We start from the raw sequence: 27,161 nt of genomic DNA, 5'->3' as shown, positions 1-27,161 counted from the left end.
CATATATATATATATATACCTTATCAGTATGGAAGAGATTTGATCCTCTAACCTCATCTTCAAAGTCCTAAATCTTTTATCACTCGGCAAAGCTCTAAATGTTGATATAAATGTATAAAAATATTCTTTTAAAACATATATTTCCAACAAGAATTAAAGCAAGGGTAAATTTCCTTGAAGCTTCTCGCAATAGTTCAAGTAAACCTGCATTCTGCTCACTTCTCAAAATGTGGATCCATGTCTTCGTGAACTCGAACATAGTGTCGGGAACTCCAGCCCTAACAACCAAGCACTGAAGACAGATAACTTCAATGACCTCATGCTTTTATAAAGTGGAGGCATTTGGAGAATAAAAATGTTTGAATCTCTCCGGTAGGTTCCAAAATTAGATTCTCAATGCTCATAAAGTGTATCCAAACCATTGGGAAAGTCTGGAACTTCAACGGATATCATATACACGTCCACCTACTAACAAGTGTCCTCCATCTTCAGCCGTATATCCATAGAAAATTATTGAATTAGCAAGACTTTGTGAGTTCACATGACAGTAAAAGAAAAAAATGAGAAACAAGATTGACACTGTAATCTTTTGTAACTATCATATCTAGTAATCATTCTAGCATAACAAATCATCTGATTAATAACTCAACGAACCTAGTTTCTTAATATAATGATCAACTAAAGTGATTTGATATAAAACAATCACTACAAGTGATTAAAAAAAATAACCAACTAGAACACTTCAGTGAAACTACTCATTCAAACTGTAAAGGAAAAAAAATAAAAAAGCAAGAAAAGTCCGTCATTTTCTACTTCACACTTATCAACCCAAAATACGATTTAAAAAAAAAAGAAAAAAAACTTGGCAAATGAAAAAAAGGGGGAGGGGGCTTGCAGTTCAACCAGTCTCTGAGTTATACCCCCAAAAATAGAATTGCGCTATAATAATATGCTTCACATCTATCAAGTTAAAACCAATGTTACACCAATATCTAAAGTATGAAGCTTCTTGAAAAGCATTTCAAGATGACACAATGAAAAAAATATATCATAAAGATGCAATGAAAGCCATATCCCCTTCTACCTTAAAATTAAATGAGTACAACATATGCGAACAACCATACAATTTAAGTTTTCGAGTGACACCTAAGTTCTTTAACAACTGTAACGCTCTTCATCATTTAGGACATGAAAAATTATTGAATTAACAATACCCGACCAATGTCTAACAAAACATGCTTGATTGAACAGCCATACAATTTAAGTTTTCGATTGGCACCTATGTTCTTTAACAACTCTAACGCTCTTCATTATTATGACATAAAAAATTCTTAAATTAACAATAGCAGACCAATGTCTAACTAAACATGCTTGATTGTTAACTACTTTTGACATGCATGACATGTTGTCAGATAAAAATGTATAAAAACCCGTTGTTTTTTGAATTAGGAAAACTTTTGAACAAAAACATGAACGGATTTAAAATTCTTGTCGATGGTCCAAATTGGGAAGCAATATCCTAAAATGATTTCCAAAGAAACACAAATACTTAATACAATACTCACATTTTGATTTGAATATGTTTGGACTATTTGGAATTAAAAAGAGTGAAACAGTAGGGTCTTTGGAGCTAGATCAAATTCTTCTTCTGAAATCATAACTATAAAATTGTTACCTTGTGGAGTTGTGATGAAGATACTTTTACGCTTATACATACTACTCAAATCTTGCACAATTATAGATGATTTTACATATGTATAGATCCGTCTTTGATAAGATAAAAATGCACAAGTCCATAGCAATATCAAATCGTCAACACCAAAAAGATTATGGCTAAAAAGGAGTTCATGTTCACACCCGGTACACGAGATAGAAGCTACTTTAGGTAACCGGAGAACGAAAATCGGTCAAGTAAGTCGATCGGGCGCTTTGTAAAGATGAATCAAGTTTTGAGTCATAGGTAATGGTGCCAAAATAGGGTCACTAGGTAAAAAAATCCATCATCCCTTTTCCATTATTTTTTTTTGATAATGGCATACCTACCCTTACATAATTAGTGTTAATTATTATGATTGGATTTAATGATAATGATTGTTTAAGTTAAGTTGTTAGTGTTATATTAGTTGAAAAATCAGAGTTTTGTGAGAGAGTTGGAGTTTTTGAGAGGAAGAAGAATTGAAAGAAAAAACCATATATTTTTTAGATTATTGTAATTCAAGATGAGTAATTCAAATGACGAAGTAAAATCTTCATCTCATAACAAAATATAATGCATATGTATACTTCTATATTATGTTTAATACCCTTTCTATAGATTGAATTCCTCAAAAAATTGAATTTTCACATGCAAATAAGGAGAACCAGAGAGAGGTTCAGCTTATAATTATCAGCCGAACCTACTTGTGATGAACAGTTTGGCTATTAGTTACTAGCCGAACCTAACTGGTATGATACGTAGATGAACAATTCAGCTCATTCGAAAAATAATACCTATTTGGCCTAACTTGTATTTTGAGAAAAACTCATGTTAAAGGTTCGACATATAAACTAAGTAACGAATCAGCCAAAAAAATTTAAATTACAAGTTCGGCTTATAAAGTAAGTATATAACCAGATGAACCTGATATACATAGACATCCTGGAAAATTAATCATAAGGTGCGACTAATATATCAATTTCAGAATCAGACGAACCTGGAAAAAATACAGCTGTTACTTTATTGTGGGATCAGATGATTCTAAAATCGAGTTATTAGCCGAACCGGACTCCGTTTTCAAAGAAAATACTTGTTCTGCTCTATCTTCATATTATCTAATCAGTCGAACCTACAGTTCGCTAAATAATATCAAACTAGGTTCGACTGATAATTGAGATAAACATATCATCCAAACCGTTCTTAAGAACCCGCAAGGTGACGAAAAAAGCGAAGTTCAGATGATAAGTCGTCTCCATTATACGCCGAACTTAACTCTTGCTGGATCACAAAAAACTATGTTTTTTTTAATGATTAAACCTATTCTATCGATCAACAACAACTATATACGAAACTAGTATGTAGAAAATATCAAAAAAAACTAAAAATCTATGTTTAATCGACGATCAAATATTTATGAATCGATGATTAATTGTGGCAAATGAAAATCATGCCGATTTTTTATTTTTAAACCGAAAAAAACAATAGATATTTAAGTTTAAAGCTGAATTTTTGTTTTTGAATTTAGTTTAGGCCGAAATGTATTTGAGTGATATAATCTACTTAAAAAGTAACCTAGTAATTTCATCATGGATAGGACACCCCTTATAAACATACCTAGATGATATCATTTAGTATGCCTCAAAACAAAATTAGTGAAGATGTTAACCTCTGGGCTCCTTTTGCAAGTGAATGGCTATAAGCCCAGTGCCACAAAATTCCCATCAAAGGATACGTCGTCGTCTTCTTTTACACCCTTCCAGTCTTCCACGAGGCATTGCTAAATGCTAAGTTATAAACCCCTCGCACTTGTTGATTTCAATTTCTGAAACAACTTTTACCCGCAAATTTTCATCATCTTTTTTTTTTTTTTTTGATACTCAAGAAAAACAACTTTTACTCTCAAATTTCTGAAACAACAAAACCCTAATTCTCAGTTGAAACTTGTGATTACATATTTTCTTGATTTGATTTCTTTTTCAATGAGGTTGATTCTCGCATTATTAGGTTAAAATTTTCTGTGTGAAAATCATACCTATTTCCCGATTTCTTGCCTCCAAAGTCGCGGTCTGGTGATTGTGTGAATTCTCTTCTTCACAGGTAAATTTTCAGCTTCTTCATTACTTCTTTTGGGGGGTTCTTTTTTTTTTTTTTCCTGTTTAAGTTTAGCTGTAATCCAATTTGGTTTTCGATTAGACAAAGAGACGAATCTATGCTACCTATTTCATCAAACAGTTGACGTGCATGCAAATGAAAAAAACCAGAGAAGCCTTTGTGCTTAGAGTAGAAACAGTATTTCGTAATTTCAGTAACTACTAAGCCAATTAATGTAAGCAGAATTCAAAAATGGAATAAGGTGGAAATGCAAAGAAATTTTGACTGAATTTGTAGTTTGGAACTGAAACTAACGTGGAAGTTGATCTCCGGTTACTTCTTGCCTTGGTTTTAACCTAAAGTAAACTTTGCTTTTCTTTTCAATAATCAATGTAAATGCAAATTGTAGGGGTAGAGATGGTGTAATTTATCTGAGAAATTTAACGGTGCAAACTTAGCAGAGGAACCAATTAGACTCCAGTTTGATTTCACGTATTACGAATTGTTGTTTTGTGGTACTCATCTGATTGGAGATTTGGGTGTTACTGTTAATCTTGGAAGCCAGAAGCAACACTTAGTGATTTAGATCACTAAAACTTTAGGGTAAAATCTGACTTGTTTCTTGTTATTCGGTAGTTTTTATTTTGCTTACAGCTCATAACTTGTCTCATTCATCTATTCTCTGCACGAACTTCCTTGCTTCTTCCGATTTGGGTTATATTGAAATTGTTAAGAATAAGTTTTGTGCTGTGAGATTTAGGTTTTTGTTATTTTATAGTAGAGTGGAAATATCTTGCTGCTGTGCAGAGAAAACTGGTGTTTGTGGTTAAATGCCCTTATGATTTTCTTTACTTTCTCATCGGCATTTTTACGGTTAGATATCAAAGTTTTGCGCTGTTCATACTTGGCGATTTCCATAGAAATTTATAGCATTGAATTGACGATATCTCAATTGAATTTATAGCAACAAGAAACAGAACATCCAAGAATAAGCAGTTTCTCATTTACAGTCCATGCAGTTCAGGATTACCTGGTACTGTTACAGCATAGTCTCATCATAAATTACCAACAGAAGTAAAGCCTGAACAAAACAAAAGAAAGAAAAAAGCTTTTATTGCTCAAAACTCAAAAGTAATGTTTAGAGTGGTGGTAATAATGAAGCATAGCTTCAACTTATCATAGATTTCCATATTAAATCTTAACTCAGACACTCATACATACATAATGGGTCTGGGAACTGAATATACAACAAAATGCCAAAATATGTAGAAGAAGGCAGCAGACAACAAAATCCGCTTTCAGCTCAGCAAAATTCTTATAGAAGTTAGTATAGAATAGCAGTGATGCAACAGACACTGGAAGCTTGTGTTTATGGGAGGAACTTCTAGTTGAGTTCTCCATCTCTAGAGAGTGGAGTCAACCTGGCAACTTAAGTCACAAATGAATGGAATTAGAAGCAGACTGCTAGAATGTATCTGTACGACAATTCTTCTTTTTCTCGGATGTAACTAGTTGTCAATTGAAGCTTTTCTACCAAACCAACCGTTAATTTATAGCATTGAATTCAGGCTTGATTCGGTAAGTATGTCTGACTAGTTTAGTTGTTAGAGTTGGTTTAATCCTAATTTATCTGCTTGGATTTTCAATTTGTTACATAATGTGTGAAAAGTAATGAAACTGATGAAGTTGAATAGACATGGTGATATTTGTATGAAAATGCATGGGATATGCCATTTCTCAAAAGACTTATGAGTAGGTCTCAAGAAACATGATATGATATAAAGTGAAGATGCTGATGTGTCTGACGGAGATGATAATGAAGATATTTGCATTTTACTTAAGACTGTTTTAGAGCTTATTACCGTTAAACCGATTCAGAATCAATATTGTGAGCGTGAGGATCCAATGAAACATGATATGATATAAAGTTTCTTATCTATTCTGAATGTGTAATTTTTTTCACAAATCACAGGTATACCAAGCAATTGCTGAAAAATTTTCATGCTGCAATTTTTTCCTGCCTGCCAAGCAGGGGCAAAGAAAATGGTGATTTTTCGTGGAAGGACATTGTTTTTGAGAAAATTTTCATCTCTCTCGTCTCATCCTTTACGTGTTTGTATAGTTGGTAGTGGCCCTGCTGGTTACTATACTGCTGAGAGGGTAAGATTCCATTTCATTCTCTCTCTTATCTGATTGATTTGAATTTTTAGATGGGTACTTGTGAAATCTGAGTTTAGGGTTCAAGTTTTTTGGGCATTTGTTTTGATTATTGTTAATGAAGGATTTGAATAATTTATTAAGGGTTCTGATGTGATTTTGGTTATGGCGTTGTTAGTTATTGAAAGCACATCAAAAGGCAGAAGTTGATATTATTGATCGATTACCGACGCCTTTTGGATTAGTTCGCTCCGGAGTAGCACCTGATCATCAAGAAACCAAGGTAATAAAACCCTAGAATCTCTCCATATTGCGTTTTATTCTTTTTCTTTAGGGTAGTCAATTTTGCAGATTCTTGAATGCTAGTTAATTTTGCGTATGAAATGATTTCTAAGAACGATTAGTATATATTATTTGTGTAGTCTTTATATTTGAAGACCATGAAAGAAATTCGATATTTTTTGACCGTCTTTAACTCGAGCATGTTAGATAAATGACCCTTTATCTCTTCAAGCAGTATATATGTAGTTTTTATATGAAGGAGCGTATTTGTGGCAATTAATTTTCTTAATAAAGCTTATTTTTACCAGAAATTTGCAACAGGTTGTGATCAATCAATTTTCACGTGTTGGATTGAATGAGAGGTGCTCATTTTTTGGAAACGTAAATGTCGGGTCTTCAGTTTCTCTCTCTGAACTTCGCGAGATGTATAATGTGGTAAGATAATAGCTATAGGAGAACAATGCCATCGATAAATTTTATTATCTTTCATTCTTCAATATCCTTTCCAACGGTAGTCCTCTTTCTTACCATCTTGAGGTAAATTGAACAGGTGGTGCTTGCATATGGTGCCGAAAGTGATAGAGATCTGGGTGTTCCCGGAGAAGTATGTCTCATACGCTATAAAGAGTAGTGCTCCTCTGTAAATTGTATTATAGTCTGAGGATAGTTTGGTTTGTATAAATCTTCTCTAAGAACTACAAAGTGTTAGCTTCAGACTGCCGTTGGTATTGATATTGACTGGTCAGTTTTCTTTTTTCCACATATATTTAGGGTTTGGCGGGGATACACTCAGCTAGAGAGTTTGTGTGGTGGTATAATGGGCATCCGGACTTCAGCCAGTTAAGGCCTAACTTGAAGAGTGCTGAGACAGCAGTAGTTCTTGGTCAGGTATATTCAATTTTACGTCCTGAAGATGCTAATCTGCAAATGTAAAGCTTGTATTCTGGTAAAAGTTGTTGTAGACTAACTGCATGATATAAACATTTATGTATTTCTTTGTGTCTACCTGATCATGTCATATCTCTGCCCTGCTTCTAGAGGAGCATGTTGAATTAACATCACTGTACACTAGCCAAATGACTGTATGAACAGAGGCACCAAATACAAAATGGTAAAGGTTATTAACATATAAGAGAATATGGGATAGTATAAATATATATGTATTTTCTCTAAGGAAGAAAAAGATGCTCAAAGTAAGAATTTATATGGTAATTAGTTAAAGAGTTTGCGGTTATAGTTTGATAGGTCGTTTACAAAAAGTTTCATATGTTACATGGCTTATAAATATATACCAAATATATATACTGATTACTGATTCACATATGGGTTTGTTGAGTTTCAGGGTAATGTTGCTCTTGATGTTGCGCGTATACTTCTAAGGCCAACAGCCGAATTAGCAAGAACTGATATTGCAAACCATGCGCTAGCCTCTCTGCAGGAAAGCTCTATAAGGTTCGGCTTGCTTGCTTTCGTATTCAGTGCAATCATACATATTTTACATAATCCTTGCGACTTGTCTAAAAAGATATGCCTGTTAAATGGTTTACAGAAAAGTGTATTTGGTTGGGAGACGTGGACCAGCACAAGCAGCTTGTACTGCAAAAGAATTGCGTGAACTTCTTGGTAATTGCTGCTCATTTATGAGTAACCTTGTACGTAAACAAATACATTGTGGATTGTTATAGTAGAATGAAAACATTTGATATTTGATGCAATTCTAAGCGTTTGAATATGCTATATTCTTATTATATATGCTAACTTACAGTTACATAAAGACTTATGTACCTTTTTAAGCACCACAGCATATGTTTATGGTGTACCTTTCCTAGAAAAAGAACTAGGGAAGTACCATATTTCATATCACGTTCCAGTTTTATATTAGTATCTTGAGAAAGGGATCCGTATTGTATTAGGGCTTCCTTCTGGTTATGCTTATGGTTTTTATGAGTCTTCGCAGGCATTAAAGATCTGTATGTTAACATTCAAGAAGGCGATCTTATTAAATCACCGGCTGACGAGGTGGGTATCGTTTTACAAGAAGCATATGCTGTTATACTTTAATTTTGCGTTTAACTTAATGACACATGAACATTCCCACTATGGAACTCTTATACTTCGTTTCTAATTTGGTATTGTCACTCTTCAAGGAAGAACTGAAGAACAGCCGTATTCAAAGACGAGTTCACGAGTTGCTCTCCAAAGCTGCAATTTCTCAACCTCATCCTGTTCCAGGGCAGAGAGAACTCCATTTTCTGTTTTTCCGAAGACCAGATGAGTTCTTGAGTTCTGATGCTGGAAATGATCAAGTCGCTGGTGTAAATTTTGAGAAAACAGTTCTTAAAGGTTTGTTACATCGAAACAAGGGTCACAACTGTACTTTCCATAACTCAGATTTATTTGATTTCATTTCTTTTGTAGAAAATGGTGAATCTGGTAAACAGTCTGCTGTGGGTACTGGCCAATTTGAAGAAGTAGAATGCGGGTATTATTATCTAAACAAATTCAGTTTTATGTATCTGCAAGTTGTGATGCTAATATCATCCAATACAGAATTTGTTAACACTAAAACCAACTAGATGTAGTTGTAATACAGTAGTTATGTAGGTCATGGAGATTTCATTACATGTGCTTCGTTTTCATTGTGCAGGATGGTGCTGAAAAGTATTGGCTATAAGTCCGTGCCTGTTGATGGTTTGCCATTTGATCAACGTAAAGGTAAACAGCCATTTTTGAAATTTATGTATGCTTGAAATTAATAGGCGAACAATCTGGGTTAAGAAAATTGAGTTCTGATGGTTTTGTGGATCGAACTGGAATTTGCTGCTGATCATATATTGCCAATTTTGAAACGCTACTGAATTTGATATAAAACCTTCTTTTCTTCTTTGCTGCCTCTCTTTAGCGAGACTGTTGTCTCTGGAATTCCCTATCTATTCAGTCTGTTAAAATGCCCAATTACCACTGCTTATAAGTTTGTGTTAGTACTCTTTCTTACCATCCCCATCAAATGTTTTGTCAGGTATCGTTCCTAACTTTAGAGGCCGAGTTCTAAGCAATGCGTCAGTTCTTGATAAAGGATTGTACGTTGTGGGTTGGTTGAAGAGAGGACCCACTGGGATCATTGGAACAAACCTCTACTGTGCCATAGAAACAGTAAGCAAATCTTTCCTTTTTAATCTGAAGTTTTCTTGTCAACAGAGTTTATTTTTAGTAGTATATTCATAACACTGAATTGTTAACTTAAACGAGATTTTATCAGGTTGAGAGCATACATGAAGATTTAGAACAAGGAGTTTTGACAACATCAACCACGCCAAAGCCTGGCAGAGAAGGGCTTCTTCAGTTACTTGACAGCAAAAATGTTAAGTTTGTGCCATTTAGTGGCTGGGAGAAGATCGATATGAAAGAGAAGCATGAAGGCAGTCAGAAAGGAAAACCAAGAGAAAAGATCACCACATGGAACGAACTATTAGAAGTTGCCCATGCTTAAACCTTGGCTAGGAATGACAATGCATATCTGAATTCTGAACTTCAACTGTGAATCCACTTATTTTTTCGCTGAACCATAACTGGTTACAGAAACAAGTTTTGAACTAAATTTTTGTTCACTGAAATATAAGTTTATACAAATTACAATTGATATCTAGTCATTTGCTGGGTTTTACCTGGTGATTTTAAAGATAACAAGTGAAGAACCAAACTTTAAAATCATCAAATAAAAATCATTTACATTATTTCAAACACTACTCAATTTCTCCAATACCCCATCAATAGAAACCCCAAACTGTGCATCAACTTCATCAGCAACATCATTTTCACCCAATCTTCTAAGCCCTTTACTCAAAATCCTAACAACATATTCATCAACACTTACACCAGATCCCCATTCCCCCTCTTTCATCAACCTATAAACCCTAACAACAGACTCCTTCCTCCCAGCAGAAATCAAACCCTTAATCAACCTAGAAAGTCCTCTATCATCACCCATCAAAACTTCAAACTCCATCTCAGAAATCACATCATCAATCTCTTGCATCATTCCATACTTACTCAAAGCAGATACAATATCAGCATACAGAGAAACATTAGTCTTTACATATAAATCTGATTTCACTTCAACAAACACTTTCATAGCTAGCTCACAGTGACCTTGTCTAAGTAATTCACTTAGTGAAGCCAATAAATCGTTTTTGATTAACCGAGAGAGGTTTTTTGAAATGATTTCATTGATTTTGAGTTCATCTCCTTTTGCCCTTTTAAGTGCTTGAACTGCTTGCATTGCTTCTGTACTTAAACTTCTTCCTTTCACTAATGGACCTCGATTGTTTCTTGGTCCACATCTTACTGTTGTAGAGTTTCTTCTAATGATGGGTGTGTTTAATTTTGTTTTTAGAGATAATAAGGAAAGATTTGATTGCAGAGATGAAGAAAACATTTCTAGTGAAACTGAGAGAGGAGGCAGAGAAGAGAGAGATGAGTAATGGATATACGAACAGATAAAATTCTTTTCAAAGGACTTTACTGCCCTTTATTTCACAGTGGTCTCGGGTTCGAATCATTAGAACATCATTTTGTTTGTAATATTTTTTTGAGTACTCGGAACCTTGCCAGGGGGAAGGAGTTGCTGCTGCAATTCAACTACAAGTGACCAAAAGTCTCCGGATCGTGGTTGGTTGAGATGCTGCTTGATCAAAAAAACTCTGGGAGAGCAAATTTTTTCTCCTTCACTTGTATATACATGGTTATATGTAAAGAAAGGTGTTATATCAAACAATGTATTTCCAATAACTTGTAATGAAGTTTCTTGATCATGCTCAAGTTATGCAACTGCAAAAATGTATTTCGCGCTTTACACAAGCTTATGCTTATGGAGTTGGAAATTGGAACGAGGCGGCTAGAGCCTATTAACATGACTAACTGCTGACTGACCCAACCTTTAATCCTTGAAATCGCATGTATAACTGAAGGGTCGAGTCTCGAGACAATATTGAGACGAGCGCGTGTCGTGTAGACGAGAATCAACACAAAACCCAATTGAAGATTGGCTTTGAAGGTTTCGAACAAGATTAGCAGTAAAGAGAATAGGTCATAAGCATCTACGAATACAAACGATAAGAGAGTAAGAAAGATGGCAAGTACGAGACATATTAAAATGAGGAACATGCATAACAGAAGGATGCAAGAGATGAAAGAACCATGGATAAAGGCAAGGAGAAAGAGATCCAAATTTGGTATCATGTTTGACAGGAAAAAAAATGAAAAGAATATATCATTTGCTATGAATTTTGTGGGAAGTGCCTTTTATGTAATATGAAGTTTGTGGAGTTGAATTCATTTGTAAGATATGCAAGTTCTCTCCTTTTGGATGGTTACATTCTTTGTGTGTTTGCAAATACAAGGACAGCATTTGTTCTCTCCTTCCCTTTGGTAATACTTTTATAGGGACTCAAAAGCCGATACAATATCAGCATAAAGTGAAAGTGTGAAACACCAGTTTTTACATACTCCCTCCGTTTCTGGGGAAGTGCATAGTCCCAGAAAGACAATCCAGAACTGAATTGATGATTCGATATAATATACGCAAAAATAAAAGTAGGATTCAAATTGAAATTTGATCTTCTGCCAGTGGTATAGTGATATTCTAATGGTACAAGAGTGAAGTAATGGCTAGATGGTATCGGAAAGCAACATGGGGTGCTTAAAAAATAAAAACGGCCTTCAATAACACCCAGATAAAGCGACTATCAACAAAAACAGTGCTAGACCACTATGTAAAAGCACTCTACCTATATAGGTAAGAAAAACAAACATTGCTGTAAGAAAAATTAAAAAAATTGGGCCCCGACAATTCGAGGCTCTGGGCAATGGCCTAGCTGCCTAGTCTATAAGATGGTTCTGTTCAGGTAAGTGGTGAAACAACATCCAGATTTTTCTTAATCAACCATTGACTGGGGTACATGGACAAAAAAGCTTCTAGAGGGAGATGCCAAACCAGAATTCTCGAGCAATCATCCGGAAAACCTTCCATCTGGGATTCATCTTCAACTAATTGCTCAATAAATGTGCTCACCTGCATAATCAACAAACATGGAATAAATCTAACTTCCATATCTGGAATGTATTCTGCTATGTGCGTGTGTGTAAGAGAAAAAGCTCACTTGTATGACTTCTTTGACTTTGTGAAGCTGCCTAATAGGTTCCAGCATTGGGCGACGCCATCTCTTGGGGTCCCACAATATTGTACTATTAAAAGCAAGCCCCGAGATAGGAGAATGGAATCTCCGGAGTCTTCGGTTCCTATCAGTTGTGTGCCATCCAGTTATTTGGCTTGCATTGCAAACAGGAGCTACCACCGTGGCTTTACTCTTGCTATTTGTTAACATGGCAACCGGCCATGTGCCGAAACGACTGCAACCAGAGGAGACAGGTGAGAACTTTAGAAAGACAAAATTAAAGAGCATTGCTAGCTGGATGTTGTATCTATAGCAAATGAGTGTAGTAGGCCTCTATAATTTAGTCCAACAGGAGTAATAAGGGCAACAAGCCCCAATTTCCTCTTTAAAAGTACCTATTTCTATTGTTTTAGTAAACAACCTCAACAGAGAAGAATTAGAAAAAAAAAAAACTACTTCAACAGCTGGATTTCACACTTTTGCTTCCATTTTTTAGGAGTTAGATACCACCAACACTTCCAGAAAAAAGTGTGTTGTTAGAACTCCGTCAGGTAGTCTTCTGAACCCAAAGGGACGCGCATAAATTATAATAACATGATTACTTTTTCCACTATTCTAATCAATAAATCCACAATAAATAAGCAAAAATTTGAATAGACACCAAGCAAATATTAAAATAGACACCAAAAAATGAGCATATCATAAAGTACTATTTATCAGATCACTTTCGTCATTCATTTCCAATTTTTTAGCTAGCTAATATTCACTTAGAAGCTTAGCAATTCAGGAAACTATTAGAGAGCATTATTGGGAAATATTTTGAGGCATGTAGCCGCACACTGTTTTGAAAGTTTTACACATTAAATGTGGCAGAAATCCTGATTCATCAGCCCAAACATAACCATATGGAGTATCGAAAAACTTTACAGAGTTCGCATTAATTGCATTTTCAATGTTGAAAGAGAAATTAAAGACAAAACAAACATCGGAGGGGAGGTAAAATAGAGCAACAACATACAGTAAAAGAAGATATACTTCCTGTTCCTCTCGTGTTTCAGTAGATTCGGATATTAGACACGATTAATGTTTGAAATAAATCTTAAGGAATTTGACTAAATTTGCTGTCTTCGAGTTTTAGATGAGTGAAAGGATGCAGTCCAAAAACTAGTGGAATAAAGATTCACATTAAAAGAAAGAAAGAAAGAAAAAAAATCTCCCTGTACCTATGTCTCCTCCCTATGAACTCCAAAAACTGAAGGAAGTCAATAAAAGCAATAAAAAAGGTATGAGCAGTGGTCATTCCCGGAGATGAAAAAGAAGGTGTTCTGTAACAATCTAAACTTTGAGGACACCTGATCATGACACATGGTTTTCAGGTCTCCAAACCGATTGTGTCATCATGAATCAAGAAGGTATTTTCTATGATATCCGTCGTTAACCAAATGAAAGCATGAAAAGTAAATAAACAATAGAAGTTGCAATGAAGACGCATAAAGAGAAAAGTTTAGTACCTGATCTTCCTCATTTGCTCAAAAAGCTCGAGAGTATACACATTATTGTCGTCTGCAAAATACACGATTCCATCAAGATGATGCATTTCAATGTGCGACAAAGCCACATTTTTTTGGTGAAGACCTCTGTTCCTTGTAGTGGTTTCATTCTCATTGCACACAAGATGTCTATACATAACCCTAGTTTTCCTTAAGATATCAGCTGTTTCTGGCGACTGTGACGGCATCTCCACCACTATCCACAACAGTGGTGCTTGCACCAGCTTTAGTGTCTGACCCAAACGATTCAGATAGTAGGCTTGAAATGGTCGAGCATATGTAGATGTAACAATTATCAAAAGCTTCCGGTACACAGAATCTGAATCCTCAATAGTCAATTTAGTAGAGGAGTTAACATCAGAAATTTCATCTGTCATATCCCGCTTATCTGCTAATATCTCTAGGCTAGAGTTTTCTTTTGGTAAAAAATTCCCTAATCCTTGTTTCCTGCTTATGAAGGTACCATCGTGCTGATTAACATTTCCAGCCACTGGGATGGCATCGAATAAGAACGTTTGATTCTTCGACATAATATTTTCGGAAAAGTTGGAGAAAAGGGGCATGAAACCAAAGAAAATACCAATTGAAAAGAAAATGAAAATATTGAAAAAAGCTCTTCTCCAAAACGACACCTTAGATTTTGATCTCTCCAAGGACCTAGATGATCTCTGTGTGAAAATACCAAGAAGAACAGCTTGAAGTCTATACAAAATTGGATTAGACTCCATCAAACCCAAAATTTTAGTCAATAACCCTACTGATGGAATGTGGTTCTGAGTAGTATTAGAAGACTTGGACAAGGGAGAAGGCACTGAATGAGCCTCCCCATTAGTTGCCCTAGCTTGTGGCACCGGCGACAACGTTCTTCTAATAGTAGACGCCATTTCAGTAAACCCCAATCAATTCACTATTACTTAGTATTCGATCCAACTTTAAGAAACATCAATTCACTATTACTTAGTATTCGATCCAACTTTAAGAAACATCAGTTCACTATTACTTAGTATTCGATCCAACTTTAAGAAACACACATACATATATCCAAACAAGAATCACTTCATCCAATCCAAACCCCCAAGTTAATCCTTCATTTCCATGTCTTAAATTTAAGATGCCAGTTATCATCCAATCACTTAAATTCTTATAAAGGGTTTCCTTACATTACAACAGAATAACTAATTAAGATTGAGTAATGAGAATTTCTCTATCTATTCCCAAAAATCTATTTATCTGGTGAAAACCCATGTCAGAAATTATCATCCAAATGGACATAAATGCTGAAACCCAACTAAACCCATCATTTAAACAACCAAATCAGACCCAACTGCTCACTAGAAAACAAGATCTCTAACTGAAAGAGTACAGAAACCTAGTGTTTTCAGAGATATGAGAAAGAAATAAAAAGAAGAACTTTACCAGTAAATGAGTGATGGGTTTTTGTAATAGCTTGGAGTAATAAGTAATACTGAACCCCTTCTTGATTTGTGTTCTCTATTGCAGAATGTTCAACTGTTCTGGATCTTGTTGTTTGTAAAGTTCTGAAATTTCTTTTCTGCTTTACCCAATTTATCGGTCTCTCTCCAAGGAAGGGAGATGGGAAGGAAGAGGTTTCTGAATCTAGTTTGAGTGTTTTTTACAGAGTATGAGATCAATGGAGGAGGAAGGAGAGGAGAGAGTGTTTTTGTCTTCCACTGTTGTTTTCTTTTTCCTCCCAATCAAAAGACAACGTCGTGTTGGTTTTCCTTTTGTTTGGTTATACCTGTGTTCTGGAACTTAAGGAACCATACTTGATTTCATATCCCGGTTCCAGTCAAACAAAATCTTACCAGTTAACTAGTCGCCCCAACTTCTTGGATACACATCCGAAGTAGTTTTTTGATTCCTAAATATCAAAAAACAAGAAGTAAGTTTGGGTCTAAACTTTTAGAACTACTTAAATTCGACCTTTTGTGAAGCTAGAAGTTAAAAGATAAGAAGTTAGTTTGGGTGTAAATTTTCAAAACTATTTAAAATCAATCATTTATGAAACAAAAAAATCTTTGCTTCTGACTTCTACTTCTGATTTCCAAACGCGTTATAAGCCCTCTGGTATGTAGCAAGTTCAAGTTTCCTCGAATCTGGCCTGAACCAGTCCAGCATGTTGAACTCGGACTTTGTAGCCCATTGTATTTTGGCAAAAAAATGTAACCAAAAATGTACATGTATGTGATTAAAACCAACTGATCAAAATGGAATAATACTATATCCAACCTTTTTAAATTGGATCCAAATTAAAGATACTTACGGTTAACCGCCGTGGTTCCCAAATTCAAGATTCAACTTGCCAAAATCGTGATCAGATCCCTTGATTGAAAGTAATGTTCACAGGATTGCTTGAATGGGATCTTGAATCAAGTTTGTTACCTCCGATGATTGGGCGCATGGAAATTTTAATTTCCATGCCCATCATATTGGCGCGTCAACTACCAGTCATCAGGTTTGATTCTATGAGTTAAAATCTAGCAGCTCTATTTGCATGTAACTATCGGGCGCATCAATCGTGAACCATCAAACTTTTTTTCTATAAATTAAGTTTAACGTTTGTGCCCAACAATTGAATGCATCAAACTTGAATTATCATAGTGGTTAGAGCTTGATTCAAGCTGACGTGTCGTCAACTTGAATCTTGGAGATCCACGGGGATAAGCTTAAAACTGTTCATATCCGTGTGGAGACTAAATTATCATGGATAGTTAATAACATGTTTGGAAGCTAAAACCAAAGATTTTTCGCTTCAAAAAATATTCTTGAATGCTTTTTTACGGTTATAAGTCATTTTAAAATTTGCTTTTTGACATTTTAACTTAGTTTAGTTCAAAAATTACTTCTTAAATGTATTCAAAATATGCCTTTAATCGATTCAATTTAGCATGCTAAAAATATAACCGTGATAAATATGTAATAAATACCGGATGTATTTGATATTTATATTTCAAGTTGGGTTAGGGAGGAAATTGAAGTCATTCCTATTTATATAACTGATAATTCAAAAGATTGTAAGTTTGGACTGTTAGCAATCCTGAGAATGTAACTATTTGAGATGAGCTTTGAACTTTGTACAAAGGGATACTCAGATGTACTAGTTTTTGTTGTAGTTCTATTTTCTTACAAAAAAAAGATAAACATTATCTCAGATGTACTAGTAACATTTTTCGCTTCAAGAAAATATACTTTATACTCCCTCCGTCCCACTATTAGATGACCTGCTTGGTTTACAATTTTGTCCCATCATTAGTTGACCTATCTCATTAAACAAGGGATATTTCTAAAATTATCCTTTTGATTGATTATCGTTAGCATAAGAAATATGTATAATTTGATATTCATGTTATATTCGTTACGTATGTGTTTTAAAATGATTTTCAACGATACAATGTTTACGAAAATCCATGATATAGTTTGAGAGATAATTCTTTTATAAATTTTACAAGTTATTACTAATAAGTATATAGTTGTAAAAAATACTTAAAAACACTCATTTCATTCTTTGCCTTAAAAATTATGCAAACTTCAACTAAGTCATCTAATAATGGGACGGAGGAAGTATAAGATAATGTAACAATTTTTTTTGATAAACCTTTTAACAAACCTTCTGTGCCATACAAAGATGATGATCATGTGGCCTCTTTAAGATTATATGGAAAATTTATCACTTCTTGTTTTCTTCGGCGCAGTTAGCTGAGCAAAATTTCCTTTTTTCTTAAAGGAAAGTACCAAGATTCTTTTTCCTATATTTTCTCAATATCAAAAGCACGATCTTAATTAGGGTATATTTTTATAGGTTTGTCATCCACCTCCTCGGTCATTCTCGTTTGGATACTTTGTTAGAGCATTGCTCGGTCGAACTCGCATGCGTTGCTATCTCAAGCATGTTTGTCAATGTTAGTGATCAAAACTATAAGTCTTGATTTCTAGCCTATTTATAGATGTCCCGGACTAGGACATAGATAGTATAGTTGAGCTTAGATCTCTCAGCATTCATCATTTGAAGACGAAGAACTACTAAGGAGAGCTTGTGGAACTTCATCAGCAAAAGGTATTTGGAGACTTAAACTCATCTATCACTTGGAAAGTCTATTCCTTCTCTATCTCCTATATTGAGACATAAGTCGTGTTACGATATAGTTTTCTATTATACACATTTGAGATTTCGAGCTGAGTTCATCTCGCTTATATATTTCTCGAAATATGTGTTGGCAAGCTTTCGCTTTAGCCATGTTCATCTTACATTCGTTGACGAAAGTTCGAATAAGATCATATGAAAATTGTCGAGTTACATCTAACATGGTTTGTGTGATACAATCATTTGATGTTGCCTTGGAATGTTTCATTATGATAATTTCAAAAACTTGAAAATCGCTTTGACGAAAAATAGTTTATGAACAACAACTATATAACAACCTCTAAGAAAGTTTCAATGATTGAAATTAAGAGTTGATGAGATAACCGTCCTTGGATATAAGCATATATAATGTTCTCACATTAGTGTATAAATCCATAAACCGGAAACCAAATATATGCATATGTGTGTATATAAAATTGGTGGAGGGGACAAGATAAGTATGCGTATCCGTACGCATACTGGTAGAAGTTTTCGAACTGAAAATAACTGTTGTGTTTAGGAATTACAAACTCCAAAACTAGTCACCTTAAGTATGCATACCCGTACACATACTAGGGGGAGTTTTCGAACCGAAAATATCTGCTGAGTTTGGGAATTACAAACTCCTAAACTGGTCACCTTAAGTATGCGTACCCGTACGCATACTGGAGGAAGTTTTCCAACCAAAAATTTCTGCTGAGTTTGGAAACTTGACAAAATCAAATCCGGTTGCTTAAGTACACATACCCGTTCGCATACTTAAGCTGGTTATTTTGTTAAATCGGTCAGTTCATGAACTTAAACATTTAAATCTTAAGGAATGCAATCTTTGCAAACCGTGGCTATAATGTTCATGATTGATTCAAGTGAATCAAACCGATTTGATTTCGATTATATCTTCTATGCAATTGAATAACTCTTTAACTAGTTTCATTTGAGTCATTTGAACTAGTTATGGATAAGATGAATAAGGTTAATATGAGAGTAACCATGTGCCTAACCTCGGTTAATTATTTGATGAGCCAACATGATGGCACACGTTTGGGTACGGTTCATAAACCTAAATGAGGGTACATTTCATTTATGTGTAACAAGCTAAATTCGATCTAACGGTTGAAAGATATTATCTTGGTTGAATCAGGTTTTTCATCTAACGGTGATTATTAAATGCTTTGTTACCAAGGTAACTTGGACTGCAAACCCTGATTTGAAAACTATATAAAGGAGAACTCTAACAACTGGGAAACCTAATCCCCACACCTCCTGTGTGATACTAGTTTTATAGCTAGAGTCGATTCTCCTTTAACCTTAGGTTTCTTCTCGAGACCCTGTAGGTTAACGACTTGAGGACTTCATTGGGATTGTGAATCCAGACCGATAATACTTCTTTTGTAGTTATGTGATCTGATCTTGCTGTTTCTATCGTACGAGTACAATTATAAAATTGGCTTGAGATTTATTTCTCCGATAAGAAAGATAGAAAAGTAGTCACAAACAACTTCGTCTCATCATTTGTGATTGTACAATATCTAGTTTCTCCATCATACGATTTTGATTATTGTGAGGTGATTGATAATAATGAGCTGTTCTTTGGAATATAAGTCTGGTTTATCAATTGGTTCACGTTCACCTTGATTTATCAAAAGACGGAACAAAAACTCTTGGGTATTTCTAAGGGGGACAGATTTATTCATTTCTATAAACTTTTCTGTGTGAGACAGATTTGTTTATCAAGTCTTCGAATTTGGTTCGTAGAAACTCTTAGTTGTGGGTGAGATCAGCTAAGGGAATCAAGTGCGTAGTATCTTGCTGGGATCAGAGACGTAAGGAGCGCAACTGTACCTTGAATCAGTGTGAGATTGATTTGGGTTCAACTACAGTCCAGTCCAAAGTTAATTGGTAGTAGGCTAGTGTCTGTAGCGGCTTAATACAGTGTGGCGTTCAAACTGGACTAGGTCCCGGGGTTTTTCTGCATTTTCGGTTTCCTCGTTAACAAAATTCTGGTGTCTGTGTTATTTCTTTTCCGCATTATATTTTGTTATATAATTGAAATATCACAGGTTGTGCGTTAAGAACAATAAATTAGAATATCCAACCTTTGGTTGTTGATTTACATTGATTGACACTTGAACATTGGTTTTTTTTACCGTTCAAGTTTACTCATCCTCACAGATTTCTATTTGCTGATTGCGGATTGAATTAAAGAGTTAGAGATATAACACTCTTTGATATACTTTATTCTAGATTGAGTGTGACTGTCTAGTTGATTCTCTAGAAAGTGTATCGGAGTAAGTCCTCTCAGATTGCCAAACGAATTGTTGGGTGTGGTTGTTAGACCCCGACATTTTCATACTTATCTAGTACTTCACTTTTATACCTTCATGGCATTCTTTATTTATATTTCGGAAGATGAACATTCGATTTGAATCGTATTAGCTCTAACAGTGCTAGATCAATTATGATCTAGCAGCATAACACCTATGCGAAACACTTGGCATTTTATGCAAACCATACTTTAAACCATAGTAATATCTACCAAATTCCTCTTATCCTACCCCTCACAAAAATGATTCGCAAAAAATTTTACTATGTTGTGTTTCGCTTTCATTCACTGTCAATTCCCTTTCTTCCATCTTTACCTTTCATATATATTTGCTCCACCACTACCAAATCCATATAAAGTGTGCAATTTAAATTGAAGTTGTTGGATCTTTACCCGCGTTCCGAGAAATTATCAATGGAGTTGAAGATAATTCTGGTAGTTTATCTCCAAGTAAAACCACATTTATCGTACATTAATTCAATATTACTACAACATTACTTCGTGGATTTTAAGATCTCCATCATTCACATCACTTATGTCGAGGAAGTTAAAATTAAAAACTGTCACTTCACACAAAATTCCATTTTAAATAAAAGGGAAAAGTAAAAATAAATGTTGGAACAAAACAGTTCTCTTTACAATCCAAACCTAATCCATGGAGAAAAAAAGAAAAAGAAAAAACAAATTCAAATCACCCAAAATAACAACAACAACAACAACAACAACAACAAAAATCTAAGTTCAGGTTTCAAGTATGAAGTAATAATCAATGCATTTAATTAAAAATCATACATGTTGCATCTTGATCTGGTTAAATGTTACCTTGATGATATTTTAAATAACGTATCCACCAGCTATTTATATTGTTAATGATACCATATCTTTTGTGAGTTCTTGAAGTTTCTGAAATTGATAATAGAAAATCTTCGATTATGAGTTTTTGAGATGAACCCGTCTTTTATACCAGATTATATATAAGCTGAAACACGAGGGTACCCAAATACGCCACACTTTTTTATTTCAACCTATAAGTTTGATACCAAGTGTGACTGTCTATGGACAAAGTCGAGAAAATACAACAATAAGGTATTCACTTGAGAACAATTATGGTACAAGACCGATTGACTATAGGATCAATGTCAATCGATTAGGATTTAACGTAATAGTGTTATTTACTTTATTATAATAAAACAATTATAAAGCGGAAGTAAAGTAAATGACACAACAAGATTTTGTTAACGAGGAAACCGCAAATGCAGAAAAACCCCTGGACCTAATATAGTTTTGAATGCTCTCAGAATTAAGACGCTATACAAAGAAAAAACCCAACTTTGTATAGTTGAGAAGCAATCTACCCCTAGTTACTTAGTTCCTTCAGTCCTGTATCTACGACTGTCTGGTCACGCACGTGAATCCCAATATAGAAAATACTTATCTTGAGTTACTTTAACGATGTAAAGTCTTAAGCACTCAACTCCTTTGTCGGGTAAGATCAATCCAAATAAGTAACTTAGATTTATATTCACAACTATCAGATTCGTATATTGAAGAATATCACCCAACGATAGTTGCCGATTAAAACGACTATATGATCAAATCTATCAAAGATAAATCTGATCTAAGTTGGATCCCAGCCGATCAAGATGTGTGCATGAATGACGAGATACAAAAACCAATAAGAAAAATCATCTTGTCTACAAATCTTCAATTGCCTTCTTTTGTAGATTTTAACATCAATTGTAGCTTATCAAACACCATCTTTCTGTGATCTTCTTTATCTCAAACTGGACTTCGGAGATCAGAGAGCTTAAATACCTATTCCGAATAAAACGGAATCAGGGAAATCTCTTAATAACTTTTACACATTGATAACGGAAAAAGGATGTGACGCGACGAACCAATGATGTGGATAGTGTTTTCCCAAACAATTATGTTGTCACAAATAAGGATAGTGTAAAACTTGAACTAAGGAGACGAAAATAAAGTAAATATTTACATAATTGGATTTTCAACATCATTTGTAGCTTGACGCTATGTAGATCTTGTGGTGACCCCATGAGGCAGCAATCTACATTTTCTATTTAGCTCATGTCTCATTGAAATTTTTATTCTTAGCCTTTATGGTACCAAAATCATTCATTAAAACTCTAAAACCTGCTCCTCGAGCCTCCATAATATTTTCCAGATTCATTTTGACGCTTCAATACATTTTTTTTTGACAGTTCACTTCCCATAAGTAGCAAAACAGTATAATTTCCGATTAACGAGATGTCATAAGTAAAGACTCAACTTACAAGTTGTTTGACATCCAAATCAGAAGAAGTAGCTTTTAGAAGTCACAAGCACAACCTAACTTTTTTAATTCCCAACATAACTTATGGATTAAGTCGGAATTCAGTTTTAACTTCTTAAGTCGTATCCACACACCCTCTTGGGTCACGGTGTATATACTATGCTCTTTAGTATGTTAACTCTTTACTTTCTCTCTTCATTTCAGTTTTAAGGAAAAAGCAGAAGAAAGAAAAGTTCCAAACGAAAGAGAGATACTACTGCACAAGAATGACAACTTGTGACAACATGTGTGTGGATGATTAATTAGGACCATGATGAGGTTGAAGTTTTTACAAAGTTTTAATTTTACTGACTCTCTAGTTATAAGGGTCTACTTGATTTGCTCTCAACATAAATTTTGTGTTATGAAAGAACAGAGGATACAACCAAAGATGTTGATAATGGACTTTTAAAATCGCATAAGAATAAAGATGTGATCTCAAACCCCATTTTCAGTTCATGCATGTTAAACACAAAGAATATTGTTCATAATATTTTATTTTTATTATTTTTCTGTCTATGAGAAGAGATCTTCTAGGTTGGGTGTGGCAGATATATCCAAATCTAGGCTATTAAAAATTAGTGAGAAGCAATCCGGTTCAGTAGAACTATTACTAGTGGTGGTATTATTATCCTTGATGAGAAGCAGTCTAATGAGCACTGTGACTTATCCATTAATTAGCTTGTTCTCAGATTTCAAAGATGAATATTTATAAACTTATAACTAGTGTTACTCCAATTTTTTTTTTAATAATTGTCATGTTTATACAAAGGACCAGTCATAAGACTCCTTGTCCGGAAACGAAAAATAAAAAAAGTTGCCCCATAATTTGTTTAGCTTCGGATAAATTTTAACAATTATAATTTGAGGGAACATGAGTTTACCCATATTATAAATTCTTTTAATTTTTTTTACAGATTAAACGTTTTTTAATTATTAACTCACGTTTTGAGAAACATATACCGATTTTTAATTAGGATTCGCAAAAAACAAAATTTGTTTATATATTTACGGATTTTGTTACTTTCAAACTTTTGATGGAAAATGATAGGTTTAAAATTTTAGTTTATACATGCAAAATTTATTGTATGCTTTTTTAATCTTTTCAAGTACGAATATTTTGAAACGAACATATATTTTTTTGTGCATAAGTGTATTCTCTTATGATTTAAAACTTGATATCATAAAAGTATTCATGCATGACGAAACTCAATAATATATTCATATTATGTTAATGTATTATTATTTAATTCGTTGGTATTAACTAGTTATGAAAATTTTTCAATGTCTCATGATATAATTTTACTTTTTGCATATGAATACTGATGTGTTTTCAAAGTTGTTGTAGTAATATGATTCGTTCAAGACTTGTGAAAGCGGATTTTTAGATTTTTTTAATAAATAAAAATAGCGAACTAAATTAAAAAGATGTTGTAAAAACTATGGAGAGAATAGGGCTAGGATTCTACCATTGGTTGATATTAGTGATTTAATGAAACAATAATTAAGCAACTCAACATTCAAATTGATTCTAATAGTATTGCCTAAACATGTAGATTTCCAAAAGAATAGATGTTAACCCAAGCATAGAATATCAAAACCCTAAACCAAGCATATTCTATCAAGAGAAAATACACCTAACTAATCAAAATCATATAAACAATTTTTATCTCAATGCAAAAATCATAATAGAGTTGTTGTAATTAATTAATAGAAATATATCACTTTTACCGAAACAATGGCTTCCTCCATAGACCCAAGGATTGGGTTTGGCTCCGCATATTGGAAACACACTCAGAATAATTTTTCATTGCTCAAAAGTGTTTACAAGTGATGAAATGGGCGAAAATAATGATTAAACCGGGTTTGCTCTAAACGATCCCAAAACTCTCCATCCTCATTGATACCCAAGACACTCTTATTTATACTGTGAAACCAATCTTAGGTCGACAATCATCTCAATTACTCCAAAAGATCTTTGCAGTTAATGAAAGTATTTCACGGGAACATTTCCTCTCCATTTTCACACGTCTTCTAAGTTGTATGGTATATCCAAATCTTCTCATTTAATTGAGCCAAATAATGAAGAGAATATCTTCAATTAATTACGTGAATAATTCCTTCCTTGTTTTCGAAAATATCCAAAAGTATACGATTTCCTTCCATTCAAGACACGTACAAAATGTTACTGTCATGGTAAGAATATAATCATGTCTTAAAGACACAAATATCCGCATAATATCATGACCAGAATCTCACACAGTTGAGATTTTTTTTTTTTGCCGCCAAATATCTTTCCCGTGAAGAAGAAGAAGATGGGTGCCCCCTATCCTGGGGTGCGAATAACAGATGTCATGAGGGGTGTCTCTGATCAGCTGCTTGGGTGCAAATATCCTTTGGGTACCCCTTATCATTTGGGCGCCCCTTATCCACAAGTGAGAGTCTGAATAACACGTTCCTTCCGGTGCTTTAGACGACTTTTCGAGCCGACTTTTCCAAGAATGTTTATTTCCAAAAATACCAAAAAACACATAAAATACCATAATAAGTACAAAAATTGAGTACCAACAATACATGAAATTAAGGACAACGTAGACACAAAAATGTGTCTATCAAATACCCCCAAACTTATTATTTGCTAGTCCTCGAGCAAAACTAATCTAGAAAATAAAATGTCTACACTTAGCACGTGCAACAAACCGTTAGACCGCTAGGTGGCGCTAGCGGCGAAGTGTTGTCTCCGGAGGGTTTACCAGAGGTGTACCCAAAAAACCTTTACTACAGACTTTAGCCATCTACGCAGAACCTTGGAAGGCACTAAAGAATCTCCTTGGTTGGCATACAATCATCGACTATAGGAGGAAGTACCCTGATGCGAAATTCCAATTGATGTACACGAGTTTGCACTCAGCATACTAAAATTCATATATAAGTGACAGAGCTCTACTCAGATAGTTTCTGGACATCATAACCGGAGTCAACCAATCACATAGAAAGATTAAGACGATGGATAAAGAGATGGTTAAAAGTGAATGGTGTTTCCCATATCTGTCAGAAGGCCTATGCCAAGGTGAACCTATCCTAATGGACTGAGATATCGGTCTGACTAATATCAACACAACTGGCATATACAAGGGGACCAGTGGTCGATAAACCTAACTCTAGGTCAACACAACTGGCATATACAAGGGCACTAGTGGTCGACTTTATTGAATTTATTCTGGTTGGTCTAATGGTCTGGTCTGTTTTTTTTTTTTTTTTGATGTTGGAATCTCAATTACTCTATTCCACCCTAGCAAAGGTAACAACTTGAATCGTATGCCCCACCAAATCACTTAAAAAATAAAAACAGAAGGATTAGGATTCAACGAGATATGGCGAAACTACCATGTTTTTTTTAATTCTAACACCTGAGCTCTGTGCTTTTATGAATAGACTCTTTAGATGTTTCCATCTAATCAGATTGGTTCCTCAACTCCTATAACCAAGATGTTCCCATCCACTTAGATTGGTTAGTGCCAACCTTAATAAGCATAAATTTCTAGGCTCTGGAGTTTATTTATTGCAACTAAAAGTTTCTCCCATACCCCAAACTTAAATCTAACATTGTCCTAAATGTTCTTAAGATAAAATTAAAAGCATGAACAAGGAGAAGTTGTTACCACTTGAAGCAAGAGAGTTAAGGAAAGATATTACCGTGTTGCATGAGCATGGGTTACCTCCCAAGAAGTGCTAAGTTTAAAGTCTTCAGCTAGACTAAGAAAGGATTAGTCACCACGAAAAATCATATAGCAGCAGCCGGAATAATTGCGGGTCATCTGAATCAAAAAGTGTTACCCAAACGAAGAGAAAATCGCAACAGACCCTGAAGATACCGAACATACCCTTACTTAACTTTAAGATAAAAATATCTAGTTGTGATTCATGTTCGGGTTCTATAACTGGGTCTAGATAAAAGGTTTTCATCGGCTAGACTTCCTCAAAGGCAGGATCCTGAAGGTCAGGTTGTAGAGTCTGGAAATACTCAACTAAGAATTTAGAAGAACATAAAAGTAACCTGAATAACTGGGGATCCTCTAAGTCAATCAAATTTGACTTACACAGCTGACCATAATGAACGTGGTGGTCTTCCTTAAACAAATGTGTCGACCCTAACCTCCTAAAGTAATTAGGTTTAGTCTCAAAACTCAATAATTGACACATCTGAAATTTATACGTTCCCACAATTGGTTGAAAAATATTTGGTGGGAAAACAAAGTCAATTTGGGTACTATCGCCTGGGTAAACCACATCAACCAGAGGATGGGTTTCTAACAACTGAACTTCTTCCTGGAAATTATTAGGTTCAGGAGATCTTGTATGAAGGTATTTTGGCACAATGGTTGAGGCACATATATCAAGTCCTAAGTGAGAGGA

The 27,161-nt window shown here is 34.5% G+C and overlaps 3 protein-coding genes across 5 annotated transcripts; 1 reads left to right on the top strand and 2 right to left on the bottom strand.

Moving 5' to 3' along the window:
* The first annotated feature begins 3,438 nt into the window (after positions 1 to 3,438).
* Positions 3,439 to 9,872, top strand: LOC113348251 (NADPH:adrenodoxin oxidoreductase, mitochondrial-like). Of its 3 annotated transcripts, XM_026591957.1 has the most exons (14): positions 3,443 to 3,793; positions 5,760 to 5,947; positions 6,123 to 6,227; positions 6,548 to 6,661; positions 6,777 to 6,830; positions 6,998 to 7,114; positions 7,569 to 7,678; positions 7,776 to 7,849; positions 8,184 to 8,245; positions 8,374 to 8,569; positions 8,645 to 8,708; positions 8,874 to 8,941; positions 9,246 to 9,379; positions 9,486 to 9,872. In XM_026591957.1, exons 2-14 carry the CDS (start codon positions 5,789 to 5,791, stop codon positions 9,714 to 9,716), a joined length of 1,488 nt encoding a protein of 495 aa, XP_026447742.1. In that variant the 5' UTR covers positions 3,443 to 3,793; positions 5,760 to 5,788; the 3' UTR covers positions 9,717 to 9,872. The 3 variants fall into 3 exon arrangements, with proteins under 3 accessions (XP_026447741.1, XP_026447743.1, XP_026447742.1); XM_026591956.1 differs by having other exon boundaries at positions 3,439 to 3,793; positions 8,374 to 8,708; XM_026591958.1 differs by having other exon boundaries at positions 3,441 to 3,793; positions 6,535 to 6,661; positions 8,374 to 8,708.
* A 90-nt stretch (positions 9,873 to 9,962) lies between these two features.
* LOC113351527 (protein THYLAKOID ASSEMBLY 8, chloroplastic-like) lies at positions 9,963 to 10,661 on the bottom strand. The gene has a single exon (XM_026595493.1). It carries the CDS (start codon positions 10,659 to 10,661, stop codon positions 9,963 to 9,965), a length of 699 nt encoding a protein of 232 aa, XP_026451278.1.
* Positions 10,662 to 11,803: 1,142 nt separating this feature from the next.
* Positions 11,804 to 15,699, bottom strand: LOC113348250 (probable beta-1,4-xylosyltransferase IRX9H). The gene is made up of 3 exons (XM_026591955.1): positions 13,911 to 15,699; positions 12,385 to 12,634; positions 11,804 to 12,296 (listed from the first exon to the last, which is right to left on the bottom strand). Exons 1-3 carry the CDS (start codon positions 14,831 to 14,833, stop codon positions 12,126 to 12,128), a joined length of 1,344 nt encoding a protein of 447 aa, XP_026447740.1. The 5' UTR covers positions 14,834 to 15,699; the 3' UTR covers positions 11,804 to 12,125.
* Positions 15,700 to 27,161: the final 11,462 nt, after the last annotated feature.

This window comes from Papaver somniferum, chromosome 2, assembly GCF_003573695.1.
Source record: "Papaver somniferum cultivar HN1 chromosome 2, ASM357369v1, whole genome shotgun sequence".
Classification (NCBI taxonomy): domain Eukaryota; kingdom Viridiplantae; phylum Streptophyta; class Magnoliopsida; order Ranunculales; family Papaveraceae; genus Papaver; species Papaver somniferum.
The sequence above is the reverse complement of the archived record's forward strand: the minus strand, read 5'-3'. Positions and strand labels throughout refer to the sequence as shown.

Excerpts from the sequence above, each read along its gene's own strand:
- LOC113348251 (XM_026591956.1), top strand. The coding sequence starts at position 5,789 with ATGCTGCAATTTTTTCCTGCCTGCCAAGCAGGGGCAAAGAAAATGGTG. Across the intron at positions 7,115-7,568 it reads CAGCAGTAGTTCTTGGTCAG|GGTAATGTTGCTCTTGATGT; the intron begins GTATATTCAATT and ends GTTGAGTTTCAG. Across the intron at positions 7,850-8,183 it reads AGAATTGCGTGAACTTCTTG|GCATTAAAGATCTGTATGTT; the intron begins GTAATTGCTGCT and ends GAGTCTTCGCAG.
- LOC113351527 (XM_026595493.1), bottom strand. The coding sequence starts at position 10,661 with ATGTTTTCTTCATCTCTGCAATCAAATCTTTCCTTATTATCTCTAAAA.
- LOC113348250 (XM_026591955.1), bottom strand. The coding sequence starts at position 14,833 with ATGGCGTCTACTATTAGAAGAACGTTGTCGCCGGTGCCACAAGCTAGG. Across the intron at positions 12,635-13,910 it reads GAGCAAATGAGGAAGATCAG|TCGTTTCGGCACATGGCCGG; the intron begins GTACTAAACTTT and ends CTCTGGTTGCAG. Across the intron at positions 12,297-12,384 it reads AAGTCAAAGAAGTCATACAA|GTGAGCACATTTATTGAGCA; the intron begins GTGAGCTTTTTC and ends TTGATTATGCAG.